The following is a 27,040-nucleotide window of genomic DNA, read 5'->3' on the forward strand; positions in this document are numbered from 1 at the left end:
CATTTTTAGTAGCATAAGGCAAAAATGTTTCAATGTCCTCAATATATTAATAATGGGTTGAGCGCAGAGGATTTCTTGCATTTGTCTATGTGAATTTTGTGGTCACAGCCTCATTGCACCCCTGCTAAATGTTTTTAAAAATTAGTGGTGAGCACAACTTTCCCTTGTTTGTTATATTCATGTTGGTGCATCTGAATATGAACCCAAAGTAATGTGAACCCAAAAGAAGCACCAGAAGGGAAGGAAAACAACAGGAAATATTGTCTGCCAACTACAAAAGGGCTAATCCAGCAAAACACATTACAAATCTGTTATCATACTGCTTAATACAGTACATTATACTAAACTTACTGCACAAATTACGATCTGATAGTATTTCTTTACCATTTGGGTTTATAGTTATAGTGCACAGTTATTGTTGGATTTAATATACAGGTATAGGATCCCTTATCTGGAAACCCGATATCCAGAAAGCTCAGATTTATGAAATGGCTATCTCCCATAGACTCCATTTTATCCAAATTATCCAAACTTTTAGAAATGGTTTCCTTTTTCTCTGTAATAATAAAAAAGTAGCTTGTACTTGATCCCAACTAAGATATAATTAATCCTTATTGTAAGCAAAGCCAGCCTACTGGGTTTATTTAATGTTTAAATGAATTTATAGTAGACGTAAGACATGAAGACCCAAATTACGGAAAGATCCATTATCCGGAAAACCCCAGGTCCTGAGCATTCAGCTTAACAGGTCCCATACCTGTACTAGAAATTTGCCTATATACTATACAGTGCAGTGTTGTAATAGCCCAAGTAAAGGCATTTTTTGCAGCTTTTCACAATTACATTTTTTGTCTCTCTTTCTTAGTTTTACTTCTGTAAATTAACCCAAAAAAAATGTTTTTTTTGTTGTTGAAATATTGTTTTCATGTCATTGTCATAAAGTAGGCAGTTAAATAATCTTTGGCCATCTTGCCCCTTTGTCAATGTGTAGCGTGCCGTGGTACTTGGATTTATGCCTGAGTACTACAATATACCACACAGAAATATAAAATGGTGACTGTCCAGATACTCAGACTCCACCCTTTTCCTTAGTGATCAACAAAACACACTTGCCCTATGACTTTTATGCCCTGTATTAATTGTTTAGGCTGCTTTGTTTTTTGTTTTGTTTTTTGCTTTTTGTTTTTCCATCTTTCTGATAATTCTGTAACTGTAAAAACCACCTTTCACAAATAAATGAAAGATTTATATTTGGAAACTGAAATGCTTAGTGCAGAGGCAGTATCCCATAGCAACCAATATTGTTTGCTTTTAAACAGGTTACCAGAAAATGCTACCTGCTGATTGATGAAAACGTTGCACCTTATATTACATAACTCTGTCAATGACACTGCCTATCAATCAAATTTCACATTTTCACTTCAAACCAGAAAACTTTATCTGAACAGATAATCTGTATTTAACGCAGGTGTTATCTGTAATGTGTGAGACCTGAGGTTTTCCAGATAAGGGATCTTTTTCTAATTTTGATCACCATGTTGTAAGTCTACTAAAAATAAAAAAATATGAATTCATGCATCTTATTTAAGATTAAGTGCAAATTACAATTATGTTATTACAGAGAAACAGAAACCATTGTAAATATAATATGAATATTTGCTTGAAATAACCTTCCTTTAATCCAGAGCTTTCTGCATAATCGGTTTCTGGACATGCGATCCAATACCTGATGTATTCTAATTGATTCCTTCTATGAAAAAGTGAACCTAAGGTTTTTCAGATAAGGGATCTTTCCACAATTTTTAGCACCATACCGTAAGTATACTAAAAAGAAAAAAAAATATGAATTCATGCAGCTTAGTTAGGATCAACTACAAATTACAGTTCTGTACAGAGAAACAGAAACCATTGTGAATATACTGTAATATGAATATTTGCTTGAAATTACCTTCCTGTAATTCAGAGCTTTCTGAGTAATCGGTTTCTGGAAATGCGATCCAATACCTGATGTATTCTAATTGATTCCTTCTATGAAAAAGTGAGATTTTAAATAATAATTACAGTAATTCCTGAAAGGTCTTATAGACCACTTCCAATATGTGAAATTTACACAGTGTTTGAACAGAGCCACTAATCTATAGCAACCAGTAAGCTTTTTGCTTGTAAACAACTGAGCAGTACATCACTGCTGACTTAGTAACTTCTTGTGAAAGGAACACATTGCAACATCATTTTTAATTCTAAGTAAATGGATTAATAGAAGAAAGCTATATGCCACTTGAATAATGCCTCACCTTATAAAAATTACACACTGATCCTACCCCATATTTAAGAAAAGAGTACAAAACTTTTTATTCTGCTTCAGAGATAGGCAGAAGTGGCATGTGCCTCGGCCACAAGGGTGCCTAGGGAGTAATACAATTATTTTTTATGAATGTATTTATTTATTGTATGTGAAATATTTGGAGTAGATGTTTCCTTATTATGCTGTAACTGTGTGCAACTGAAATGGTTACCCCTTTCTAGGCCCTATAGGTAGATTAGGAATTCTGCATGTACAAGACCCATCAGCACCTGAGTATCTAATAGCTTATTTAAAAGGAAAGGGTGGTTATATGCAGAATAGTGCTTTAGGGAGTATTACAATGATTTATTGATGACATTCAAAATAATCCTCAATTAAAACACTCTATATTTTCTTCTAAAATGGCACATGTAGGCAATAAATTTCACTGACTACATAAATTTTGACTGAACTACAAGTTGAATAAATTTCACTTTGAAACAAATTCACATTTTTGTTTTATATCTGTCAGGTGGAGATACTGCCACTTATAGTTCAAAATGCGGTTCTGTAAAAACAACAGAAAGTTTGCTTCCAGAGTGTTCAGAACATTAACAAAATGTTTCACTGTAACAAATGATTTACATAAATGTCAACCTTACCTTTAACAAACTATAAAAGTTGAACTTGGTGGATGTGAGTTTTTTTTTAATCTCATGTTACTATGTTAAATGTTCATGTTATTATGCATGTGTTTTTTTCCTTGACGATTACGATTGATTCCTGATTGAGCCATGCCAACAGTATCCTCAGTTCCTGACATAAAAGTTCAACTATTCTAGATATTCCAGTCCTGTTAAAAGTATACCATATATAGAGCCTGAGAGTACGTGAGTGACCTGGGGTGGGCAGGGACATTTTGGCAAGCAAGTCAGACCTACCAACTGAATTATCAGCTAGTCTTTCTTGCAATAGGAAGCACACAATCTGTGGCCTGTGTTCCAACAACCAGTGTAACTCCATGACTAGTCTGTCACACTATATTTTTTGCCAAAATTATTACGCTCTAAATCTAGCCATATACGGTAACATTCTGTCGTTTAGGTGACTGTTATAGTTTTATAATGCAGCCATCCACTGAAAACACAGACATTTTCCCATATACAAACCTAGCAATTTCAGACTGTGTCTACACTACGTAGTCTACAGCATTGCCTTATATAAAACGCTAGCACTTTCAGCCTCTCCTGATAATCCCCAGTAAGAAGGTCACAATCAGTAGAGCTCCAAGAAAGCCTGTCATGATGTCATGCACAAAATCTAGAAATGATCTCCTCCTGAACCTGTTAATGGTTTCTCAGTTTACAGCCTCTAATCACTCATCTGTCTGTGCCTTCCCCTTTCACCTGCAATACATTGGGCTATTTTGTGATTATCTTTTTAAAACTTTAATAGCACTGATGTCCTTCGTTTTCAGTGAGATTGTCCTCTGCAGTGAGATTAAGTGCAATATATTTAACATTATGCAGAGTTTAAAGGCCAAGGAGAAAGTGTGCTGGGATGGGGAGATAACATGCTCCCATGCTCTTTTTGCTCCTGTTTCTCTGTTGGTAGATAATGGTGAGAAGTGCAGAGATGAAAGAAGGTGATAATGCAAGTATAACTATCTTATCTACAGAAAAAAAGAAATCATGCTGAATTTTTTCTTTCCAGGTACACATTTTATGCTGTTGTCAGGAATTTGTGGGAATAATACAGCACTGTAAAGGGGAGTGTGCATGCAGATACTGAACTTTGTCTTTACTGCCCACTGGCCACTGAGAATCACTGAGTCACACAGTAATACAGAACAGATCTGTGAAAGAAACAGGCAGCGTGGTGGAGGGAGAAAAAAAGTAACGCGGGGAAAAGAAAAGGAAGAATTATTTTTATCTTCTTCATGGAAAATTCACTGACACCGCCAGACAAAGCAGGATCAGCCGAGTAAGTGACTCAATATTCATAAACAAGTTTTAAGAATAGAGGTTCACCATTTAAATCTGTGTGGGGGTCAATGCCTAGCAAGCATAATATAACATCATAAGAGGAGTAGGATAAAAACAATATTTTTACATAATCCATGGACTAATAACATAACCAGTTGCTTTGGAGGGTGCTGAGCACATGCCAAGGCAAACAAAATATGGGGGGAAAGTATTAGGATCCTTTTTACTGAAAAAAATCTATGCTGGTGGTTGCCATAAGAAATACCTAAACAGCAGTGGGTCATGAAATTACAATTTTGTAGGCCTGTCTAAACTGTTCTATTATACATTTTAAAGGAATGGTCCACAACCTGTCGTTACTCTACATTAGCTGTAATATTCAAAAGCTGCCCTGATATTCTAAAAGTTGTAGTTCAGTTCAAAAGTGGAAAATAACTACTGACGACTGACAACTTTGCTTTGCAAATATACTAGAAAACTTTTACTTTAGAAAACTATTACTGTATTTCCACATTGTATAAATATCCAAGGGGTTATGCAAGCACAGACCAAAACAAGCAAAGGTCCTGTTCGAAGAGAATGTGGTCTGGTTTCAGCCCCTTCAGTACTGTGATGGCCTGGGACTGAGTTATTTCACTGATGTTCTCTAACTACCCTTTCAGTAATCTGCTCTTTTCAGGCTGGCTTTGCTTAACCAAAAGTGCTATTTGTATATAATGTCTGTATAACAGTATTTTTCACTCCAAAGTATTTTCCATTTAAAACCAACCATGGCCCTAGACATTTGTACTTTTCTGCAGCTAGCATCCTGTATATAATGAAAACCCTTTTACAAATTATAGTATATATGTGTACAGTTTATATGTGTATTTTCTGCAGTGTGTGGAGTGAATAGAAAATGGTTCCTCGTAATTGTTAAAGCTTCTCATATATTTAGTCATTTATCAAGAATGCTGTGGAGAGTCTGTCATGGTGGGAGGGGACAGGTAAACAGCAGACAATGTAGAAATATGGCAAAGGTCAGCACCAAGAGCCTACCACTTTTGTAAAAATGGTTGTCTTAGAAGCCAGCTTAGGTATTCTAAACCAACAAATAGCATTTACTGTATTTGTCTCTTTGTCAGGTCACAGTACGGCTCCCAATCTCAGATCATTAGTACAAGGTTAATGCAGCCTCTGAGAGATTGCGTGTTTTTCTGATACATTTACAAGAAAGAATTACAAGTGGAACACTAGCAGTATATACAAAGGTCACTATGCCTGTTTATGCACTCAGCTTCGACTGTGTGGTTGTCAACTCCCATGTCTCCCTGAGGGCAGGACAGGCCCAGAGAGTTGAATCTAGTTTACTGTGTTCTAGAAACATTATTTTGCTCGTATAGTTCATCGTCTTTTTTTAGTTTGAGTGAGTTAAAATGTATTTTCAGTGTCATTGTGACAAAGGAAAATATACAGGTTGTGTTGAAAAAAGTGTCTCACTGCAGATTATCAGACCTGTTTCACAGTTGTCCCAAATATAGGTTTATGATAAATTGTAAGTATGGTATCAGCTTTCCCAGAATTTATGGGACATGGGACAATGGGTATTTTATTAATGTGGAGCATAATGACTTTAGGCTACTAAAAACATTAACATTGCCATGAAGATGGATTTATGCTAACTTAGTTAACGTCAGAAAGGTACTAGGGGTAATTTATTGAGATACCAACAATAGAAATTAAACATTTTCTTTACATCTATCATAACATTGTTATTATGTTGCCATAAAAGTATTTGGCCAATGCTTATACATTACCGATCTAATCCCTCATGTTCCTCTGTGGGGAGGCTAACATATTTGTGCTGCAGTATGTGTATCATTAAAAAATAATTAACATTAGCCCAGATCAGGGTTGGACTGGTGGGTGCAGGGTCCACCGGGGCTGCTGCCCCAGGGGCCCATGCACCCGCCAAAGGGCCCTCCATGCCCCGACACCCCCTATATGGGCTGCCGCCACCCACCCTACCCCTTCCCCTGAGCGTGTGTAAATGAATCACCTTCAGTTTGTCAGGTGAGGGAGATAAGCTAGACATGCAGGAGCAAAACTGGGCCCATGCATTTACCTTCTCCACCTGGGGCAACAGCTCCTGCAGTATGAGCAGAAAACTGTAAATCTAGCACAAGGTAGGCCCTGTACTTGCAGTAGTAAATTTAGGGGTTTGTAGCTCCTTGTTCCTTTTTTTGTCTGAATGGATCCCATAACTATACATGTTTCAAAACCATCTCAAGCTGCTGTGTTTTGTGAGGCTGCCAAATGACACATGCTGTACCCTACAGCAGGGCCGGGCCAAGCCAACCGGGAGCCCTAGGCAACCCGACTTGCAACCACGCTGCCCCCGTGCATGTGCGAGCGCGATTGTGTGTATATAGGGGGGCAGTGATAGAGGGGAGGGCCAGAGTGGGAAAAAAGCGGCAGTTGGGGAGGGAAAGCGGCAGAGGGGAGGGCAGAGCACCAGAGGAAAGCGACTACGAACTAGGGGTAGGCAGAACATGTACCTGCACAGTGCCTCCCTATTGTTGCACCCTAGGCATGTGCCTCTTCTGTCTACCCCTAGTTCCGGCCCTGCCCTACAGCAAAGAACAAATGGGAGCCGATTTACTTTTTACTCCACTTGTGTTTCTATGCAAATAGACAAACATGCTTGTGTGCCATTAGGGTACACCTGGCAATTCAGGGAGATTTAGTCGCCTGGCGACTAATCGCCTCTTCTTTGGGGCGACAAATCTCCCAGAACGGCTTCCCTCTGTCTTGCGCCGGCTATAATGAAAAGTCGCCTGCAGCATGGCACACGTGCCGCTTCGTATTCCGAAGTCGCCCGAAGTTTCCTCGTGAGGCAACTTTGTGATGAAGGGGGAACGCCGCCAAAATGTTGTGACACTAATAAACACGTAAGCAGGGGTGCTTCGCCAATGAGGCGAGTTGAGGCACTCGCCTCAGGCGGCAGTGCCCCCCCTGGTTACCAGGGGCGGCAAAAATGCTGCTCCTGGTAACTAAGAGCCGAATTCCCGGCTTTCAACACGGAAATTCGGCTCTTCTAGTGCAGAGCACGCAACTACACCCTCTGCATTAGCGTCGTGGACCCCCCCTATCCCGTCCCAGTCTGGAAAAGTGAGTACCGTGGGGGGGGGCAAAACGAAGCCCGCCTCAGACGGCAAAATGCGCAGGATCGGCCCTGCACGTAAGGGGCTTGTCCCCTGTTTGAAATCACCCTGAGTGCCGGTACCTTTTTGTTTGTTCCAGTTAGCTTTGGGGGAAGTGCTGACTTCCCAGGGTCTGTGCACTGGGCGGACACATTTCGAAGGGCTCAGGTGTGCATGTGATTCCTCTGCTACATCCCAACATTGTCACCCATGAGTATTTTCTCATATGGAAAAGCCCACTTCTGAGAATATTAGCCCACTACTTAATAAAGCAAAGGTTTAGTCCAACGATTCCACCTGAGTGTAGTGCTCTCTTTCCAGTCTGGACACCAGCAGACCAGCATATAATTAACCAACATAGAATAGGATGGAGCACTCAGTAGGCAGACTGTGCTGCAATTAGATTTATTATCGGCGTGGATACTTTTTCAAGTGAAAAATACAAAAAAACAAAAACACACTGCATTAACCACTCTGCATTATAACTCCACCCCCAATGTTTTCAATTAGTATCAATTATCCATGCTACCACGTAACCCTTTCTTCATCTGTTACAGTCCAATATTAATGTCCAAACATTAGGTGCAGCCAATCTCAATGTCCAGAGAGTTACATTTTCTGTCTGTTACCCCAATAAAAACCGATGTCCACTCCTTAAATTGGATAATGTGCTTCCCCGCCACTTTAAATACTGTAATCATTAAAATAATACAATATTACAATAATCAGATGTTATCACATCTGATTACAATAATCAGATGTTATCTTCAAATTTCCCGGGGCAGACGCATGCGCAGTAGAATGAAAAAGCCAAATTTTTTGTTAAAGTTTGGCTTTTCACTCTAATGCGCATGCGCAGCCGCAAGAAGCCAGAAGAGAAGTGATCTGTGGTGCTCGCTGGTATAACCCCAGGCCGGTGCAGGTAGGAGCTCCGGCCCGGGGTTTCAGGTAAGTAAATACATTCACTGCCTAACATTTGGCACCCCCAAGTGGCTAACAACTTTCCTTCTCCTTTAAGGGGGGCTACCCTCAAGTGTCTATACAGAAAACTTCCCCCATGTTCCATTACCTTTAAAGTTAGCTGCAGCCACTGTCACTATTATAATACCATGTGAGGTAAGTTTGTCACCTTGCTTTATGACAGAAATGCCCCTGGCTGTACTGATGGAAAACCAGTTGCATTTACATTATATGCAATTAGCACAGCCCTTCTCTCTGTCCCCAATTTATTAATTTAGGATAAAAACAAATGTCTAATTGCTGATTGTTTGCACAGAGGCAAATTTGCATTAATAAGTGATCCCATCTATTCCTTCATGTGGATATTGGTTTAGACACAACCAGTAGATGTACACATTCCTGCTAACTGATCAATATGTTAGGTAATTTGTATGTTGGATGCGCATATAATTAACCCTGGCTAGCAAGGATTTTGCATAAGTGGGCTCTGGACTGCTTTAATAAATGATAAAAAGTGTGAATTGCTCAGATCCCCACCCCAAGACAGGACTTCACAGGGGCTTCACAAACAAACGCAAATTCTAACTGAGATAAAAAAAAAACCCCGCAGATGTGGCTAAAAACAAGACATTTAAAGATGTCCTCTACAGTCCAGTATCATTGTTAAACCTTTTAGAAAATAAAGCTGTGGGAATAACAGTGAAAATTAATCGAGCATGAAAGTGTTTCGGTGTATTGTCTCTTAGTGTGCTATATACTGCCTAGGAGATAATGACAGTACTATTTTGCATACAATAAAAGGTATAGAATTTGAGCCTAAATCAGTAATGAACAAACATTTTATTGCATAGCCTGCAGGTTAGAATCCATATATACCACAACAAAACAGAAGTAGAGAGAAAGAAAGAAAATATCGGTGTCTTAAGGTGGCCATACACGGGCCGATAAAAGCTGCCGACAGACCGTGTCGGCAGCTTATTGGCCCGTGTATGGGGGCCCCCGACGGGCTTCCCCGATCGAGATCTGGTCGAAAGTCGGCCAGATCTCGATCGGATGGGATTAAAAATCCCGTCGGATCGCGGCCGCATCTGTTCGTTGATGCGGTCCCGCGATCCGACCGCCCGTTTGGCGAACGCTAGGATCCGATCGTTGGGCCCTAGGGCCCACGATCGGATCAGCCCGATATTGCCCACCTCAAGGTGGGCATATCGGAGGGAGATCCGCTCGTTTGGCGACATCGCCAAACGAGCGGATCTATCCGTGTATGGCCACCTTTAGTTGATAGACACCCCCTCCTCCCTTCCTTATGCTAACCAGTTCAGGCAGTGCTGTAAATTCAGTACAAATGAGTTGCTAGCGTGACACTTAAAACTTCACCTTTAATTCTCACAATTAAAAACAAAAGTGACAAAATAATATTTCTTAAAGGTCACTTTTGTAATTTTAGGATGAAAATTGTATAATTGATTTTCTATGGTAAAGTGTTTTACTGTAGCTGGGAATGAGATCAGTGTGTGTTTACTAATTTGTCATTTTAGTTATGCACTAGGAATTTCCTAGATAATTGTCTTAGATAATCAGAATAATCAGAATAATCTACACATTAGATTGGGAAAGGATACCATACTGATACACTCCTTCATATGGTCATTTGAGGAAAATGTATGAAAAGAACAGTTTGAGAACAAGAGAGTTGTGTAAAGATAGCTTTAAACTGTTCTGGTTAGCTAAGCACATCTAATAGACAGAAAGTTTGAACTTGATGGAAGTGTGCCTTTTTTCAACCTACTATGTTACTATTTATATTACATTCGAATTTGCCAAAATTAGAAGGAACACATTCATTTTTCACAATCATATGAGGCTTCAGGAGCATGCAAAAATGACCTGGCCTAGTAATCATCAAGCAAGCACACAGAAACTAACAAAAAACGCTCAAGGACTGTTGATACACTTGTTGGAATTGCACTTGTTGGAATTGAAAGGGCAAGTAGAACCATAAAATAAGGTCACCACATCATTTGAAAAATGAGGGACATATGTTGCTGATAGCATTTTAATTTAAATCACAAAATTTGTGGTTTCCCTATTTTTCTAAAAAGCTCTAAAAATTTACATTTATTAAGTGTAAAACCCACGAAAGGTCTTCATGTCCTAATACATTTTTTACTTTTTACATTTGTTTCTTTATTTTCGGAGACCCTCACATCTTTTGGATACAATGTTTATGGTTTTTGCACCTTGGGACTGAGGTGAACTGTGAGTGTTTTCCTCCTTATCATTTTTTCTATTATATTATCTTTAATTATTTAATATTTATGTTGAGTGGTACCATAGATAACTTTTTTGTGGCAGTAGCACAAACCACACTATTTTCAGTTAAAACCCACGAAAACCTCTAATGCAAAACTAGGTGTCACGGTTCTATAGAAGTCAATGGGAACTGTGCTGATCTTATTGGACTGCTTTTAATAAATTTGGAAATTGAGGTTTTTTGGATTTTTTCTCACTAGTAATTATCCAAAAAACTCAATTTTTCAGGGGGTTTCCAAGTATTCATATTTTTAGCGCATTGTTCTGAGCTATTTTTGTCACACTTTTTACAGTCGGATCTTTTCATAATTTCAATGACATTTGTGGTTTCAAAAACAAATATCCAACCTTTAATAAATATGCCTCCACTAATTGATTGTATGGTGAATGCTGGTAGTTGTAGTCCACCTGGTGGCCCAAGGATAAGAATTAAGGCCTTAAAAGGGACCTAGGGTACTAGTGGAGAAACAAGATAATGACAGCAGTGAGTACTGCATATCAGATATATTGTTATTGATCTCCTCTGTGTTCTGTTGTCCGGTTGTTCAATAAATCATTACCATTTGTTCAAGAACTGCTGGCACCCAACATATTTTCTGTTCTAAGTAATGTAGCATGGTTGGGAAAATCATGGATGGAAAGTATATCCCTCCCAGAATCCTCTATGAAGCAGTGCAAAGGGATGTGAAAATGAGGCTCTGAGTAGCAGGGAGGTGATTAGCCTCACCTGGAGTAAAAAGGTGGGGGCTCAATTAAGGCTGCTCTCTGCCCTGGAGAGAGAGAGAAAGGAGAGCTACTGGAGTGCTGTGTTAAAAGTTTGCTTAGTAACTGCATGTTACCTGTGTTAAAGCATAAGGACTTTTTTTGCTGGGCACAAGTTTCCAGAAAGAGATAAGTTATCTGGTAGCAAGGACTGGCTACCAGCTTCTGCCTTAAGTGTTTGGGGAGCGGCTGCTTCCAGGAGAAAAGCACAAGGAATCTCTAAAGGACTGTGAGTTAACAGTTAATTTTGTTTGCTGGACTTATATTGCCCAAGTGGGAGACTGTGGGACCTTTGGGAAAAGGACATTTTCATTTATCAGTACAGCTGGACTATTTTTGTTTACTGCCTTCCCAAAGGATATGAAATGTTATGTTGGTGTTTAAGCTGCTGTGTTAAATAAATGCACACGTGAGATCAGCTGGAAACCTGTGTACTGTCTACTGTCTGTGTGAAAGGATTGTTATATCAACCACAGTAGGGTGACTTTCACAGAACATTGCCAATATGGAGGAGATTCTAAAAGAACTTGTAAAGTCCAATGCTCAGCAGCAGCAAGCCAATGCTCAGCAGCAGCAGCACACCAATGAGCATCTGCTGCAAGCCAATGCTCAGCAGCAGCAAGCCAATGCTCATCAGCAGCGGACTAATCAAATACTCGCAGAGTCTGCTCAAACAGCTTTAAAGCTTCTAAAATGGATCGAGACTATGGAAAAGTCCCAAAGTGGATCAAGAGAGCCCGTCTCTGTGTATAAAAGAGTGCAAACCTCTTTACAATAGATGACATCAGAGGATGATGTGGAGGCTTATCTCGCCATATTTGAAAGAGTGGCAGAGCGGGAAAAACTTTCACCTGACCAGTGGGCGGGGGTGCTTGCTCCCTTTTTGTCCGGAGAGTCGCAAAAGGCTTATTTTGATTTGAATGCTGAGGATGCCCATCAGTACCAAAAGTTAAAAGCAGAAATAGTGGCCCGGTTGGGAGTAACCTGGCTATGAGGGCCCATCGGGTACATGCCTGGACATTTGATGTGGTCAAACCTGTAAGGTCTCAGATGTATGACCTAATACATCTTGTCCAAAAGTGGCTACAACCAGAGGCATTAACTCCTGCACTAATAGTGGAAAGAGTGGTCCTGGATCGTTTTCTCCATGCTTTACCCATTCGGCTGCAACGTTTTGCAGGCCAAGCTGATGCAACTGATGCTAACCAGATGGTGGCCCTGGTGGAGCGGTTTCTTACCACAGAGGATTTTCTTCAAAGTTCAACAGCTAAAAGTGCTGGCCCTAAGAGTCAAAAGGCACCGGGTATAGGTAAAGTCATACCAACCACTAAAGGGTGGAAAGAGGCCCCAAAAGGTGGAAATGATTCCATGACCAAGCCATTGAGAGGGCAAAGCCCTAAACCAGACCTGCAAGTTAGGGAAAGAGGACAAGTAATTTGTTGGCGCTGTCATGAGCCAGGGCATATGGCAGCCAGTTGCCCACTTACCCTGGAACCCATGGATTGTAGCACTGCACAACCACATTTGTCCTTATTTGCTAAGCCTGTTTGTATTTCCCAACCTGGTGCAGAAGTGGAGCCACAAATGTGTACCGTCAAAGTAGACGGGCAGGAAGTTTCTGGCCTTCTAGACTCTGGAAGTCTGGTAACTTTGGTTCATGCCAGCCTGGTAGACAAGCAAAAGCTCCAGTCATACCAGATGGGAGTTATTTGCATACATGGGGATGTTAAAAACTATCCCACAGCTTCCCTCTCCTTTGAAACGGCTGGTGGAATTTGCATTCATGAAGTGGGAGTGGTAACAAATTTAATGCATGATGTTATTTTGGGACGTGATTTTCCTGTGTTTTGGGACTTATGGGGTAAAGTAAAAGGGTGCGAGGAGGGAAGTGTGCCTCCAATGTCTATTTCCCCAATATGTCCTGAATCTTTAGAGTCTAATCTTCCCATATGTCCTGAGCCTTTAGAGTGTTTTTCCCCAGGTGAGGCTGTAGGAGTGGCTCCAGATAAAAATTGCAATTTCCCTTTAGAGGTCTTGGTAGGAGAGGATGCGGAGCCTGAACTTGATCTGCCTGATCTACCCATTTCTCAGAATAATTTAGGCACTGCCCAACTAAGGGACCCCACCTTAAGTAAAGCTTGGGAACAAATAAAGGTTGTAAATGGGGTGCCCCAGGAACCAGGTGCTGATGAAATATTTCCTCATTTTGCAATGGAAAATGATTTACTGTATAGAGTAAATGAAGTACGGGGTGAGAGGATAGAGCAACTGATAGTTCCCCAAGCCCATAGACGTACAGTGCTGGATCTGGCACACGCCCATGTGTTAGGGGGACATTTGGGCTATGAGAAAACGAAAGACCGGGTGTTACAAAGGTTTTACTGGATTGGGGTACACCGAGAGGTAAAACAATATTGTGATTCCTGTCCCATTTGTCAGTTAACAGCCCCAATGCCACATTTCAAAATTCCCCTTATACCCTTGCCTATAATTGAGGTACCTTTTGACAGGATTGCCATGGATCTGGTAGGACCTCTAGTCAGATCTGCTAGGGGACACCAATATATCCTTGTTGTACTTGATTATGCCACGCGGTATCCCGAGGTAATTCCACTAAGGAACGCCTCAGTAAAAAGCATTGCCAAAGAGCTGGTTCTGATGTTTACACGTACAGGGATCCCAAAGGAGATCCTCACTGACCAGGGGACACCCTTTATGTCAAAGGTAACAAAATAATTGTGTAAGTTACTGAAAATCACCCAACTGCGTACCTCAGTGTACCACCCCCAAACAGATGGGCTGGTAGAGAGGTTTAACAAAACGCTAAAAGGCATGTTAAAGAGGGTGGTAGCTTCGGATGGTAAGGACTGGGATGCCCTTTTACCTTACCTCATGTTTGCCATACGGGAGGTGCCCCAAGCTTCCACTGGGTTCTCTCCTTTTGAACTAGTGTATGGTAGACACCCAAGGGGTCTCCTGGATATTACTAAGGAGACCTGGGAACAGGAAGCCACTCCCTTTAAGAGTGTAATCGAACATATCAGTCAAATGCAAGATAGAATCGAAAAGGTTATGCCTATTGTACGGGAGCATTTGCAACAGGCTCAGGAGGCCCAGTCGAGGGTGTATAATCGCTCGGTTAGGGTGTGAACCTTTAATCCTGGTACTTGTTCCCACAGTAGAAAGTAAATTCTTAGCAAAATGGCAAGGTCCTTATGAGATTGTAGAGAAGGTAGGAGAAGTTAATTACAAGGTTCATCAACCTGGGAAAAGGAAACCCTACCAAGTGTATCATGTAAATTTGATTAAGCCCTGGAAGGACCGCGAGACCCTTGCGGCTGTAACCTTCCCTAGGGAAACAGCAGGTAGTTCGGTTCCAGAGGTAAACCTCGCCAAGTCAAACACAAGAGGTAAAAGAGTTCTTACAAAGAAATAAGGATGTGTTTTCAGAGTTGCCAGGGCGAACCATGGTGATTAATCATGACATTATGACAGAACCTGGGGTAAAAATAAACTTGAAACCCTATCGGGTGCCTGAAGCTCGCAGGCAGGTGATCTCAGATGAAGTTAAAAAGATGTTAGAGCTTGGGGTAATAGAAGAGTCATGCAGTGAGTGGTCTAACCCCATTGTCTTAATTCCTAAGACAGATGGCAGTCTCCGTTTTTGTAATGATTTCAGAAAATTAAATGAAATCTCTAAATTTTACGCATACCCCATGCCCAGAGTAGATGAGCTGATTGAGAGGTTTGGCCCAGCAAGGTATATAGCCACCCTTGACTTTACAAAGGGTTACTGGCAAGTTCCCTTAACTGACAGGGCCAAAGAGAAAACTGCTTTTTCTACCCCTGAAGGGTTATTTCAGTATAAAGTACTGCCTTTTGGTTTACATGGGGCCCCAGCTACATTTCAAAGGCTGATGGACCGTGTTCTTAAGCCCCATCAGAAATATGCCTCAGCCTATCTTGATGACGTGGTCATCTTCAGCACAGATTGGCAAAGTCACTTGCCCAGAGTACAGGCTGTTGATTCAATCAGAGCGGCTGGTTTAACAGCCAACCCAAAAAAATGTGCCCTTGGGTTAGAAGAGGCCCGTTACCTGGGATCAGGGGCGTAACTACAGAGGAAGCAGACCCTGCGGCTGCAGGGGGGCCCAGGAGGTACAGGGGGCCCCATGAGGCTATCATTGATGAGCAATTTAAACATATATTGGTAAAACAGGACAGACACTGGATATGTTGGGGGCCCTAAAATTAATTTGCTGTGGGGCCCAGCAACATCTAGTTACGCCACTGCCTGGGATATGTAATTGGAAGGGGGGTAATTAAGCCAAAGATACACAAAATTCAGGCTATAAAAAACTGGCCCCAGCCACTGTCAAAAAAACAAGTAAGAGCTTTTTTAGGAATGGTGGGCTACTACAGGAGATTTGTGCCCAATTTTGCCACTATCGCAGCCCCACTAACAGAGTTAACTAGAGGTAGAAAATCTGCCATGGTTACATGGAACCCAGAAGCAGAGACAGCATTCCAAAATCTAAAAACTGTTCTCTGTAAGTGCCCAGTTTTGATTACCCCTGATTTCAAACGTGAATTCATAGTTCAAACAGATGCCTCAGATGTGGGACTAGGCACTGTTTTGTCCCAAGTGATCAGGTGTGAAGAACACCCAGTGGCCTATCTTAGCAGGAAGCTAACATCAGGGGAAAGAAATTATGCCATTGTGGAAAAGGAGTGCCTGGCCATTAAGTGGGCTCTAGAAGCCCTAAGGTACTATCTCTTAGGGCGCCAGTTCAGGTCAGTGACTGATTACGCTCCTTTAACGTGGATGGCACAAAACAAAGAGAAAAACGCCAGGGTAACCAGATGGTTTCTGGCACTACAAAATTTCAAGTTTGTAGTAGAACACAGACCAGGGAGTCAACAGGGAAATGCTGATGCTCTCTCTAGGGTCCACTGTCTGGTGGCCAAGTGTGCTCAACCCAACAAGTTTGAACAGAGGGGGAGGATATGTAGCATGGTTGGGAAAATCATGGATGGAAAGTATATCCCTCCCAGAATCCTCTATGAAGCAGTGCAAAGGGATGTGAAAATGAGGCTCTGAGTAGCAGGGAGGTGATTAGCCTCACCTGGAATAAAAAGGTGGGGGCTCAATTAAGGCTGCTCTCTGCCCTGGAGAGAGAGAGAAAGGAGAGCTACTGGAGTGCTGTGTTAAAAGTTTGCTTAGTAACTGCATGTTACCTGTGTTTAAAGCATAAGGACTTTTATTGCTGGGCACAAGTTTCCAGAAAGAGACAAGTTATCTGGTAGCAAGGACTGGCTACCAGCTTCTGCCTTAAGTGTTTGGGGAGCGGCTGCTTCCAGGAGAAAAGCACAAGGAATCTCCAAAGGACCGTGAGTTAACAGTTAATTTTGTTTGCTGGACTTATATTGCCCAAATGGGAGACTGTGGGACCTTTGGGAAAAGGACATTTTCATTTATCAGTACAGCTGTTATGTTGGTGTTTAAGCTGCTGTGTTAAATAAATGCACACGTGAGATCAGCTGGAAACCTGTGTACTGTCTACTGTCTGTGTGAAAGGAGTTGCTGCTGCTACTACCTAAAGAGCCATTCCCCCACAGTACGTACAGCATGCTCATTAGCCAACACTGGGCAAATTTGCTTCTGGGCAATAACCCATAGTAACAGATTACTTATCAGCCAAGTGAAGGGAGAACAACTGATGGAAAAAAATTGGTTGGTTATTACCCAGGTGCAAATTTCAGAGTGTTGATTGAATCTGAGTCATTCTATTGCATATGGATGGGGCCTGAGTATTGTACTCTGGTTGTAGCATGAAGGGCTTTTATAAATCTCCTGTTGGCAATATTGTTACATTAAAGGGATACTGTCATGGGAAAAAAAATTTTTTCAAAATGAATCAGTTAATAGTGCTGCTCCAGCAGAATTCTGCAGTGAAAACCATTTCTCAAAAGAGCAAACAGATTTTTTTATATTTAATTTTGAAATCTGACATGGGGCTAGACATATTGTCAATTTAAATATATCAGGTTGTATCCAAGGACAAACTTTGGTTTCCCCACAGTTCAGCACTTGCAGGTCCTCCTCCACCTGCCATACCATATACCATATTGTCAATTTCCCAGCTGTCCCTAGTGATGTGACTTGTGCTCCGATAAACTTCAGTCACTCTTTACTGCAAATTGCAGTGATATCAACCCCTCCCAGCAGCCTAACAACATAACAATGGGATTGTGACCAGATCGCAGCTTCCTAACACAAGATAACAGCTCCCTGGTAGATCTAAGAAACCACTCAATAGTAAAATCCAGGTCCCACTGTAAATTTGAAACCGGGCTGCAATTGGCCCGCAGGCCGGACTATGGACATGCCTGTCCTAACCAATATAAAACATAAAACACTGCAACCTGTTCCAAATAAAAAATACATTAAATTGGATAGAAAATACATTTAAGAGCTTTCAATGAATTTCACTAATTGTGTACAGCGTTTCATTTTCTACTGGTAGAGATATTTTCTACTGATTGAATTATAGAGTTAGTTGATGCTATATAAAATAGTATGTGCAAATGTTTAACCTAACATGTTTTACGCAGCTCTCCTGATTTTCTTATAATCCATGTGGGTAATTAACCACTGCAAATAAGCTCTCAAAGTAAGCATACCAGCAAACTACCAGCTCAATCAGTATATGGTCTGGCGCTGCACCAATGAGGTTTTTAAACCGAAATTTGGCTTTCTAGTGCAATTGTGCTCTCTTCGCTATGGATGGACCTCAACCTGACCCCCTCCGGCCCAGGAACAGGTAAGCACTGGAGGGTGCAGCATTGCAGGAGACACCTTAGGCGGCTCCTACATTAGAAATGGCCCTGTATATGTTGATCACAAATAAATTTATTTTTTAACTTTGTAGAAGAGGATGCTTTCTAGCATCTTGTAGGCAATAGTCAGAAAAGACTATATAAAATACAATACAAGTCCAAACTTACTTTACATCCCTTGGTGCTCTTAACCTAAGCTAAGTTTTCCTTATAAGAAGAAAAAAAGTATATTTTCTTTTTAAGCCACCTTCTCCCAATTCACCAGTTGTGGTGTCTGTGTCATCCCTGGTGCCACTGCCTTGCTAAGTATTTTTATCTATCAAATTCTTTTTTCCTATCTATTAGATGTATCTTATCTCTTTTTATCTATTTTTATCTAGCCATTTATATGACACTGTTCCAAAAACAGTGGCAAAATCTTAGCAGTCCAAATTTTTTGTAACACCCACCTACCTGTTTGCTACAACATAAAAAACAATCTATTTACAAACCTTTCAATAACTTACAGGTCTAAATTGTTACAAGCTACATGTTATGAGCTATGTTAGGACTGGAAATATGTAGTGTAGAGTAAATATAATCTAAGCAGCTAGTTCTGTCCTTTCAGTTTCTTTACTTTTATATTTACTTTATGTAAAAGTCCTTTGCACAAAAGACTGACATATTTTTGCTTCCATTGTGTTGGTCACCAATTCTTTTTATTGTAGGCCTACAATGACTAAAGCGAGTCAGTTATCCATATTTAAATATTATAATCTTATCAAATTTCCTTCAGTTCATTACAACCATGCTATGATAGGAAGTATATGACATATATGATCAAAAATAGTGGCCTGCTTAAAACTGAGGAGTGGCATAACATGACACAATTTGCAATTGGATTAAATTTTTTGATATTTTTTTTGATATTTAGTTTTTATTCAGCAGCTCTCCAGTTTGCAGTTTGGGCAATCGGGTTGCTAGGATCCAAATGACCCTACCAACCATACACTGATTTCAATAAGAGACTGAAATATGAATAGGAGACGCCCAGAATAGAAACACGAGTAATAAAAAGTAGCAATAACAATACATTTGTAGACTTGCAGAGAATTTGTTTTTAGATGGTGTCAGTGACCCCCTATAAGGCTAAGGCCACACTAGGCGATAGCGCCGCGATTTGACTCGCGGCGACTTTTCGCCGCGACTTTTAAGCCGCAATCGCTGGGGAAACTTTTGCGCTGGCGTCTATGGGGAATCGCGAAAAATCGCCAGCGTAAAAACACACGCGGCGATCTTTTCTCTACTGTCGCTCGAAATTGCCTCGCTAGGCGATTTCGAGCGACAATAGAAAAAAGATCGCCGCGTGTGTTTTTACGCTGGCGATTTTTCGCGATTCCCCATAGACGCCAGCGCAAAAGTTTCCCCAGCGATTGCGGCTTAAAAGTCGCGGCGAAAAGTCGCCGCGAGTCAAATCGCGGCGCTATCGCCTAGTGTGGCCTTAGCCTAATAGGTCCAAATCTTGGATAAAGAAGACCGCTGGTTTGAACGAGGCGTGAAAGAGGTGATTCATTTAAAGGTGGAGAAACCATCTCTGAACAGAGAGGGCCTTCGACACCACCTGTCTGCTACATACAATGCTGTTCTAACATCTGTACACCGGCAGTTTTAGAACACTTCACACATCCATTCATGCAACTCTTTCAAGTAACACCTGTATCTAGGAGTTGCATGACACATTGGATAATCCTATCACAACTACACAGAATCAACACTTCTGTGAATTTCTTCAGATTTCACCTCTTTGAAGAGTTAAAATGTGCCATTGTAAATGGATTAGTGGAAAAGATGCCGAAAACTTCCCACAGCAGTCAGTTGAACTGAAGAAGCTGCTCAGATGAGTAGTGAAACGTCTTCATTGATTACTCAGCAAGTCCAGTTGTTTTTAGATTGACCTATACTAGATATACCATGACCTGGATGAATGAAAATCTTCATAGTCATATAGCTCAAAAAGTATTACATATAAATAATGAAGACCAATTGAAAGGTAGGTAGGAATTAGACATTCTATCACATACTTAACGTTACCTCAAAGGTTAACCACCTCTTTAAGTCCGATATCAAGGCGCTTTTTGCCGGTATTTCCGCCACAATAAAATGAGGTAATGTGCAACCAAGTACATTTACTCAGGTTGCGTAAAAGCAAGAAAGGTGACCTATTTAACATGTGCATTTCCTCCTTACGCCGTGACAGGAAAACGAAAGGCAGGGAAGTTTGATAGCTCTGCTATTTGAGCAACGCACTATTTGTATGTATATTAGTGTTCGTGACTACAAGGAAACTATTGGAACAGCACAGCATCCGCCTCCTCAGGAGAAAAAAAAATTCCAAAAGCAAACCTGGCGCGCCAGAGTTATGAGAAAAGCCACAGCTTTGTGAATAATACATCACAGTCCGCGGTCACGAGGGAAAGCAACCTGCGTAAAATTTACAATACTAGCCACTAGGGACTTCAGCTTCTGAAAGCTTTCTCATCGGTACCAACTTTTTACAGTGCCAATCAAGCAGTCAGCTGACTTGCAGTGTGTACATTGACTCTGAGGAAGAGCTATGTTCCTAGAGAACCAATAGAAGTCCGAATACTTCAACATTCTCCGCCCATCTAGTGCCACCGTCAGAGTGGCGTGGGGAGGTGTGTTTGCCGATTTCATTTGAGTGGGTGGAACATATGGGCAGTCGGAGGGATTTAGTTGGGGAACATGACAGGAGTACCGCTAATTGGACTGGACTGAATTCTGCTTCTGCTGGAAAGAGAGTGTGGAAGATCAAGCGGTGCCAACCATGAAGCTCATTGGCAGGGCAGGTCGAGAGAGTGCCACGTTGGCTCTAAGGTAGGACAACTTCACAGACAAGGTCCTGTACAGTACATTTTGTGATACAAAATAGAAATATAACATCCTCTGGATCATACGGATTCGTCCCAGCACAGTGCCTCATCCTTATATCCATATTTCGGTTCAAGACGTTGTCAGATTTGGTTTCAGTCACTTCCACCATTTCGATGTACAATGTTAACGTGGCATGGGGAGCTGTTGTTAACTTTGTACATTTTTACCCGCATATGTCCCAGGCATAGAGAAAGACATACATTTCTCCATTCTGTTACTTATAACAATGAGGTGACCCGTGCGCATGATGTGATGCTTCCTAGCAGAGCAGAATAAAGCCGAGACCTGCAGGACTTGTTATGCTTGAAAGATGACCAGAAAAGCATTTTCAAGTAAACTGTGTAATTGGCTTTGTATGTGCAAAACCTAAGGGGGTGGTTCACCTTTAAGGTAACTTTTATTATGTGATAGAACAACCAATTCTAAGCAACTTTATTGGTTTTCATTATTTTTTATAGTTTTATAGTTATTTGTCTTTTTCTTCTGATTCTTTGCATCTTTCAAATGGGTGTCACTGTCCCCTTTCAAAAAAAAGCTCTGTAAGGCTAAATGTATTGTTATTGCTACTTTTTATTACTGATCCTTCTATTCAAGCATCTCCTATTCATATTCCAGTCTCTTATTCAAATCCATGCATGGTTGCTAGGGTAATTTTGGCCCTGGTTACCAGATTGCTTAAAATGCAAATTGAAGAGCTGCTGATTAAAAAGCTAAATAACTCAAAAACCTTCAATAAAAATATTCTCTACATCATACCCAAATTTATCTCAAAGGTGAACAACCCCTTTAATGCACAGCGTTTGCCTGTATTTTGTTAGTACAAGTATGGGACCTGTTATCCAGAATGCTTGGTACATTGGGGTGTCCGGATAACGGATCTTTCTGTAATTTGGACCTTCATACCTTTAATGTGCCAGGAAATCACATAAACAAAAAAACTACCCAATTGGCTGGTTTTGCTTACAATAAGGATGAATTATATCTTAGTTGGGATCAAATACATTGTACTCTTTTATTATTACAGAGAAAAATGAAATACATTTTTAAAAATGGATTATTTGATTTGTCAAGAGTGTGTAGGTATGCGTTGCGAGAGAGGCTGAGGGGAGAGTTGCAAAAAGGCTTACTATGCGCACCCTTCTGCGTTAACCTGGCTCTGATTCAAATAACAGATCTGGTGGGCTGCCCCCTTAAGAAGTACCCAAGTTAGTTTGAAGGCAGACTAATGTGATATTTGGGGCATCAATGCCTATGTGCTTGCCTGGATATTTGTAGCAAGGGGAGGGCAACTGTTATGAATATATATTGCACCACAGCAATAAGCATGAGGCACAGTAGGGCTGCTTGTCATTTTGCCTATGTCCTGCTCACTGTCATACTTTTAAAATAGAAGATCCTGTGACCCTTCTGTGACCCTGGGGCCCACCCTACCCCATATAACACAACCTATCCTGCCTGTACCTATTTCTTCAGCATCCACTCAATCTGTAGCCTGCCAAAGTGCTGCAGTCATTTGTGTCTCACAGTAGCTTTTAGGACTTTATAGTGGACTATACTAAACAGTGCTTAAATGCTTTTCTTCATGTGTTTTGTATAGCACTTTATAGGGCTTATTTACATAAGTGGTAAATTGCATTAATGTAGTTGCCATTAGCAACCACTCAACATTTGTGTGCAGGCTCTAAAATCAAACCAAAGCTCTTGTCAGTTGCTATGGAAAACTGCACTAGCACAATTTAGCATTCATGTTCCTAAACCATCTCCTATATCTTTCAGTACTGTATATATGCATATTAATGCCCTGTAGTAATGTGTAAATTAAGTTAGCCTGTGCTAACTTACTTAAGTAAGTTGCAGTTTCATATGCCTTTTACACAGATTACACAGGTCTCAGTGTCTGATTAAAAGCACAAAATAACAATTAAGTTACGAAAAATATGAAACTAATAACAAAAATCACCCAAGGAAACAAAACATGCAAAAACTCATCAAAAACTGTTTTGATGAGTCCAACATAATGCATGTGTTGCATCTCCAACAGAAATGCAGAGAAATCATCTGTACTAGTTGTCTGTTTATCCTTGATAAAGTTATCACTTTCACTTGAACTTCACTTGTGAATTCAAGTCTACAATTACTTTTTCCAATTCTGAGGGAGTCCAGTTCTTCTATTTCTTAAAGAAAAACTATACCCCCAAATTTAATACTTAAAAGATAGTTTATATCAAATTAAGTGACATATTAAATAATCTTACCAAACTGGTATACATATTTAAGTAAATATTGTCCTTTTACACCTCTTGCCTCTTGTCAGAGGACCCATTAAAAAGTGCAGGGCACAATCCAACTTTTTAAACTTTTGCAACCTGACTGTAGCACCTTAGGAACAGGAATGCAAACATCTACCCCCCCCCCATGAAACTGGTTAGAAGAATGGAAGACACGTCCATCTAGTTCAACCTTTCAACAATTTTAACCTGCCTAACTGCTAGCTGATCAAGAGGAAGACGAAAAACCCCATTTGGGGCCTCTCCAATTTGCCTCAGGGGGGGGGGGGGGAAATTCCTTCCTGACTCCATAATGGCAATTGGACTAGTCCCTGGATCAGCTTGTACTATGAGCTTTCTTCCATGACCCTGTATTCCCTCACTTGCTAAAAAGCCATCCAACTCCTGCTTAAAGCTACTATCTAATGTATCAGCCTGTACGACTGATTCAGGGAGAGAATTCCACATCTTCACAGCTCTCCCTGTTAAAAATACCCCTTCCGAATATTTAGACAGAACCTCCTTTCTTCTAATCGGAATGAGTGACCTTGTGTCAGCTGGAATAAATAAAGCATTAGAGAGATTATTATCCCCTTATATATTTATACATAGTTATCATATCACTCCCTTAAGTCTTTTCTATGGAAAAAAGACGATTGAAAGGTGACATGATTACCCTTAACAAGAATATTAAAGGACATTATAGACAAATAGCAGGGGACCTTTCTACCCATAAAGAGGATCACCACACCAGAGGCCACCCTTTAAGACAAGAGAAAAATAACTTTCATTTGAAGCAGCGTAGGTGGTTCTTCACAGTGAGGTCAGTGAGGTTGTGGAATGCACTGCCAGATGATGGTGCGATGGCTGATTCTGTTAATGCCGTTAAGAGTGGCTTGGATGATTTATTGGACAAGCATAATATCAAAGGCTGTTATGATACTAAAATCTATAGTAAAGTATAGGTATGTATCGTTTATGTAAGTGTATGGAGGGGTCAGTGTGTGTATGTATGGATGCTGGAGGGGTTGAAGTTGATAAACTTTGGTCTTTTTTCAACCCGATCTAACTATGTTACTATGAGGGGTGTGCTGGGGGCAGCATGTGGTCCTTTTCGTTTTACACTAAAGGTACATTTGCCCTATTAAATATAAGGTTTAATAGCCTTTTTTCCTGCTCCTTTATGTTAAAGAAAATGTACTGTACGGTCATATACTTTCTTTACTGATGTGTATATTTATACTTCCCAGTGTTTCTTCAGATTCAGTTTTGGGCTCTGTCCGACAGAAAAGGAGTAAAAAACGTCTTGCAGAGTTAAAGTCATTCAGTTTAGAGGAACCCCTTCATGAAGATGTGGGAGAAAGAGGAACCTTGACCAGGTGAGATTGTGAAATAGAAAAAGAAAGGGGTTAGAATAGTAGACATACGATGTATAAAGTATTCAGAGACACAAAAGCAAATATATGACCATATTTTGAAAGAAAGAAATGTGACTGTGAGAACTTGAAGCAGGCAGAAAAGGCATCAAAGTTAAAGGCTTTGGAAATTATTTGCATTTGTAAGGCAAAATCTTACTATGTGAATATTGTGTATATGCAGCGCTCTTATCATGTAGTTTTGAAAGTGAACTGAAAGGAGAAGATTGGAGATTCTCTAAATGTATAAAAGAAGAGATCAGAAGAACATAGAAGAACATAGTGCATTTGAAGATGGTGATTGAATCAGGAAAAATACAGGGCTGCTTCTACCATGAAGTACTTTATCAGGAGCAGCAAAAAACGACGCCTGGTAATTACAGGAGTTCTTGTCCCTCCTTGTTTGAGTGCGACAGAGTTATCAAATTCAGGTTATTGCTGCACACCCACACACCCCACATGTTATTGCACTGGTTGTGTATGTGCTGTCAATTCAGCAATGTAAATACTTCAACGTTCCTCACATTTTTATGCAATCATTTTGTTCAACCCATTGAATTAAAGTTGAAAGGCTGCAGTTCAACTGCATCTGAGTTGTTTCATTTAAAATTAATTCTGGTAATGCACAAAGCCAAAATTAGAAAAAAATTGTCTATTTCCAAATATTTATGGACCTAACTGTATTAGTAGGTAAGAGTGATCATTGGTTTACCCTAAGGATAAGGAAAATGTAGCCATTCTATGTCCTGTTGTGGAAGAAGGTGGAATCTCCAAAGAGATCTGAAGGTAGGGAGAGGCAGTTTTGGCCTAAGAGGGAAAGATTACGAGATGATTAAGGAATCCCCTGATTAATAAAGAGAATGAAAAGATGTGTACCTAAAAATATGAATTTAACTTGGTCCAAGTTTTGGTTTGAGGAGTGGGAATGGATCAAGGCACTAGTTATGTACCTTAAGCCATATTTTGGTCACCTCCCTGCATGACTGCATCTCTTGAAAAAAGTTTTGGGAGAGATTGCTAAAACCAAAGCATTAGTCTGACAGAAATAATCCCTAACCCAGAAGGATGCCGTAAAAAGAAACAAACAGAAATATAATTTGCACACTGTACTTACTGTCATAAATGATACCTATAGTCTTTGAAAAGTTTAGTGGTTTCGTTTGGACTGTAAATGTGAAAGAAATAAAGCATATCCTTCACCTTGCACTAGTCACGAGTGAAGCACAAAAGGATAATACACTTTGATTTGTATATGAAATGCAATTTAATCTGTTCTAAAGTTCGTATACTCCTTTAATTTTGATGTAAGAATTGCTCTAAATTCCTTTAGTTTAAATGTAATTGTTTCTTTTATTTACATTTGTCTCCTTTAACTTCCAACTATGTGAATTTTTTAACTTTGCCTTACCTTCTGAAACCTTCATTTTACACCAGCTATAATACTTTTTCCAGATCAAAAACATATGACCCACCCTCATCTCTAAAATCTGATCAAAGCTCTTCAGTGGAAAGACGCAGATCCATTACTACCAATGTAAGATGGGGCTTTGGTGAACATGGTGGCTTGGGAGGGGAAGTCAGAGTATGGAAAGTTCAGGTAGATAGAAACATGAATGTGAACTATGTCTAGAAAAACCTAAAGTTCATAGCCCATTCAAAAAAAAGTTCCCTGCCTTTCTCTCCAAGCTTTTGTTCTACTCCTAAAGTCCAGTATCACTGCTAAGTGCGTTTTATAGCTATGTGTTGCTGATTGACTCAGGTCAGTAACAGGAGCTAGTTGAACCAGGGTTTACTTTTGAAATGGGCAATTAGGTTTGGATAGGTTTAAAATCTGTTGTTGTATTCCTTTCACTATTTAAAAATAATTTATTTTCATCTTTACTTTCTTCTCCTTTTTTTTAATCCTACTTCTAATTTCCATTTTCCCTTAGTTACCAAAGCACAATATCACTTTCCACAGGATATTTCAAGATGTCACCAAGGAGGAGGAACTAAAAGACAGTAAGATACACTGAACACTGCATTATCACTATACCACCTTACTGGAACCCTTCCCCTGCCCTGTTTAGCTCTAGTCTAATCTAGTCACTTTTCCTTGTGA

The 27,040-nt window shown here is 40.3% G+C and overlaps 1 protein-coding gene across 2 annotated transcripts in view; it reads left to right on the top strand.

The window, feature by feature from the left end:
• The first annotated feature begins 3,912 nt into the window (after positions 1 to 3,912).
• Positions 3,913 to 27,040, top strand: part of LOC108706797 (GRAM domain-containing protein 2B) — a 37,853-nt gene continuing 14,725 nt past the window's right edge. Inside the window, exons 1-4 of one of the 2 annotated variants that reach the window (XM_041579839.1) lie at positions 3,913 to 4,267; positions 24,775 to 24,903; positions 26,392 to 26,473; positions 26,871 to 26,940. In XM_041579839.1, coding sequence (XP_041435773.1) covers positions 4,224 to 4,267; positions 24,775 to 24,903; positions 26,392 to 26,473; positions 26,871 to 26,940 — 325 coding nt within the window. In that variant the 5' untranslated portion in view covers positions 3,913 to 4,223. The remainder of the gene's footprint in view (positions 4,268 to 24,774; positions 24,904 to 26,391; positions 26,474 to 26,870; positions 26,941 to 27,040) is intronic. The other variant, XM_018243514.2, reaches the window with a different exon arrangement.

The sequence above is a fragment of the Xenopus laevis genome, chromosome 1S (genome assembly GCF_017654675.1).
Source record: "Xenopus laevis strain J_2021 chromosome 1S, Xenopus_laevis_v10.1, whole genome shotgun sequence".
NCBI lineage: Eukaryota > Metazoa > Chordata > Amphibia > Anura > Pipidae > Xenopus > Xenopus laevis.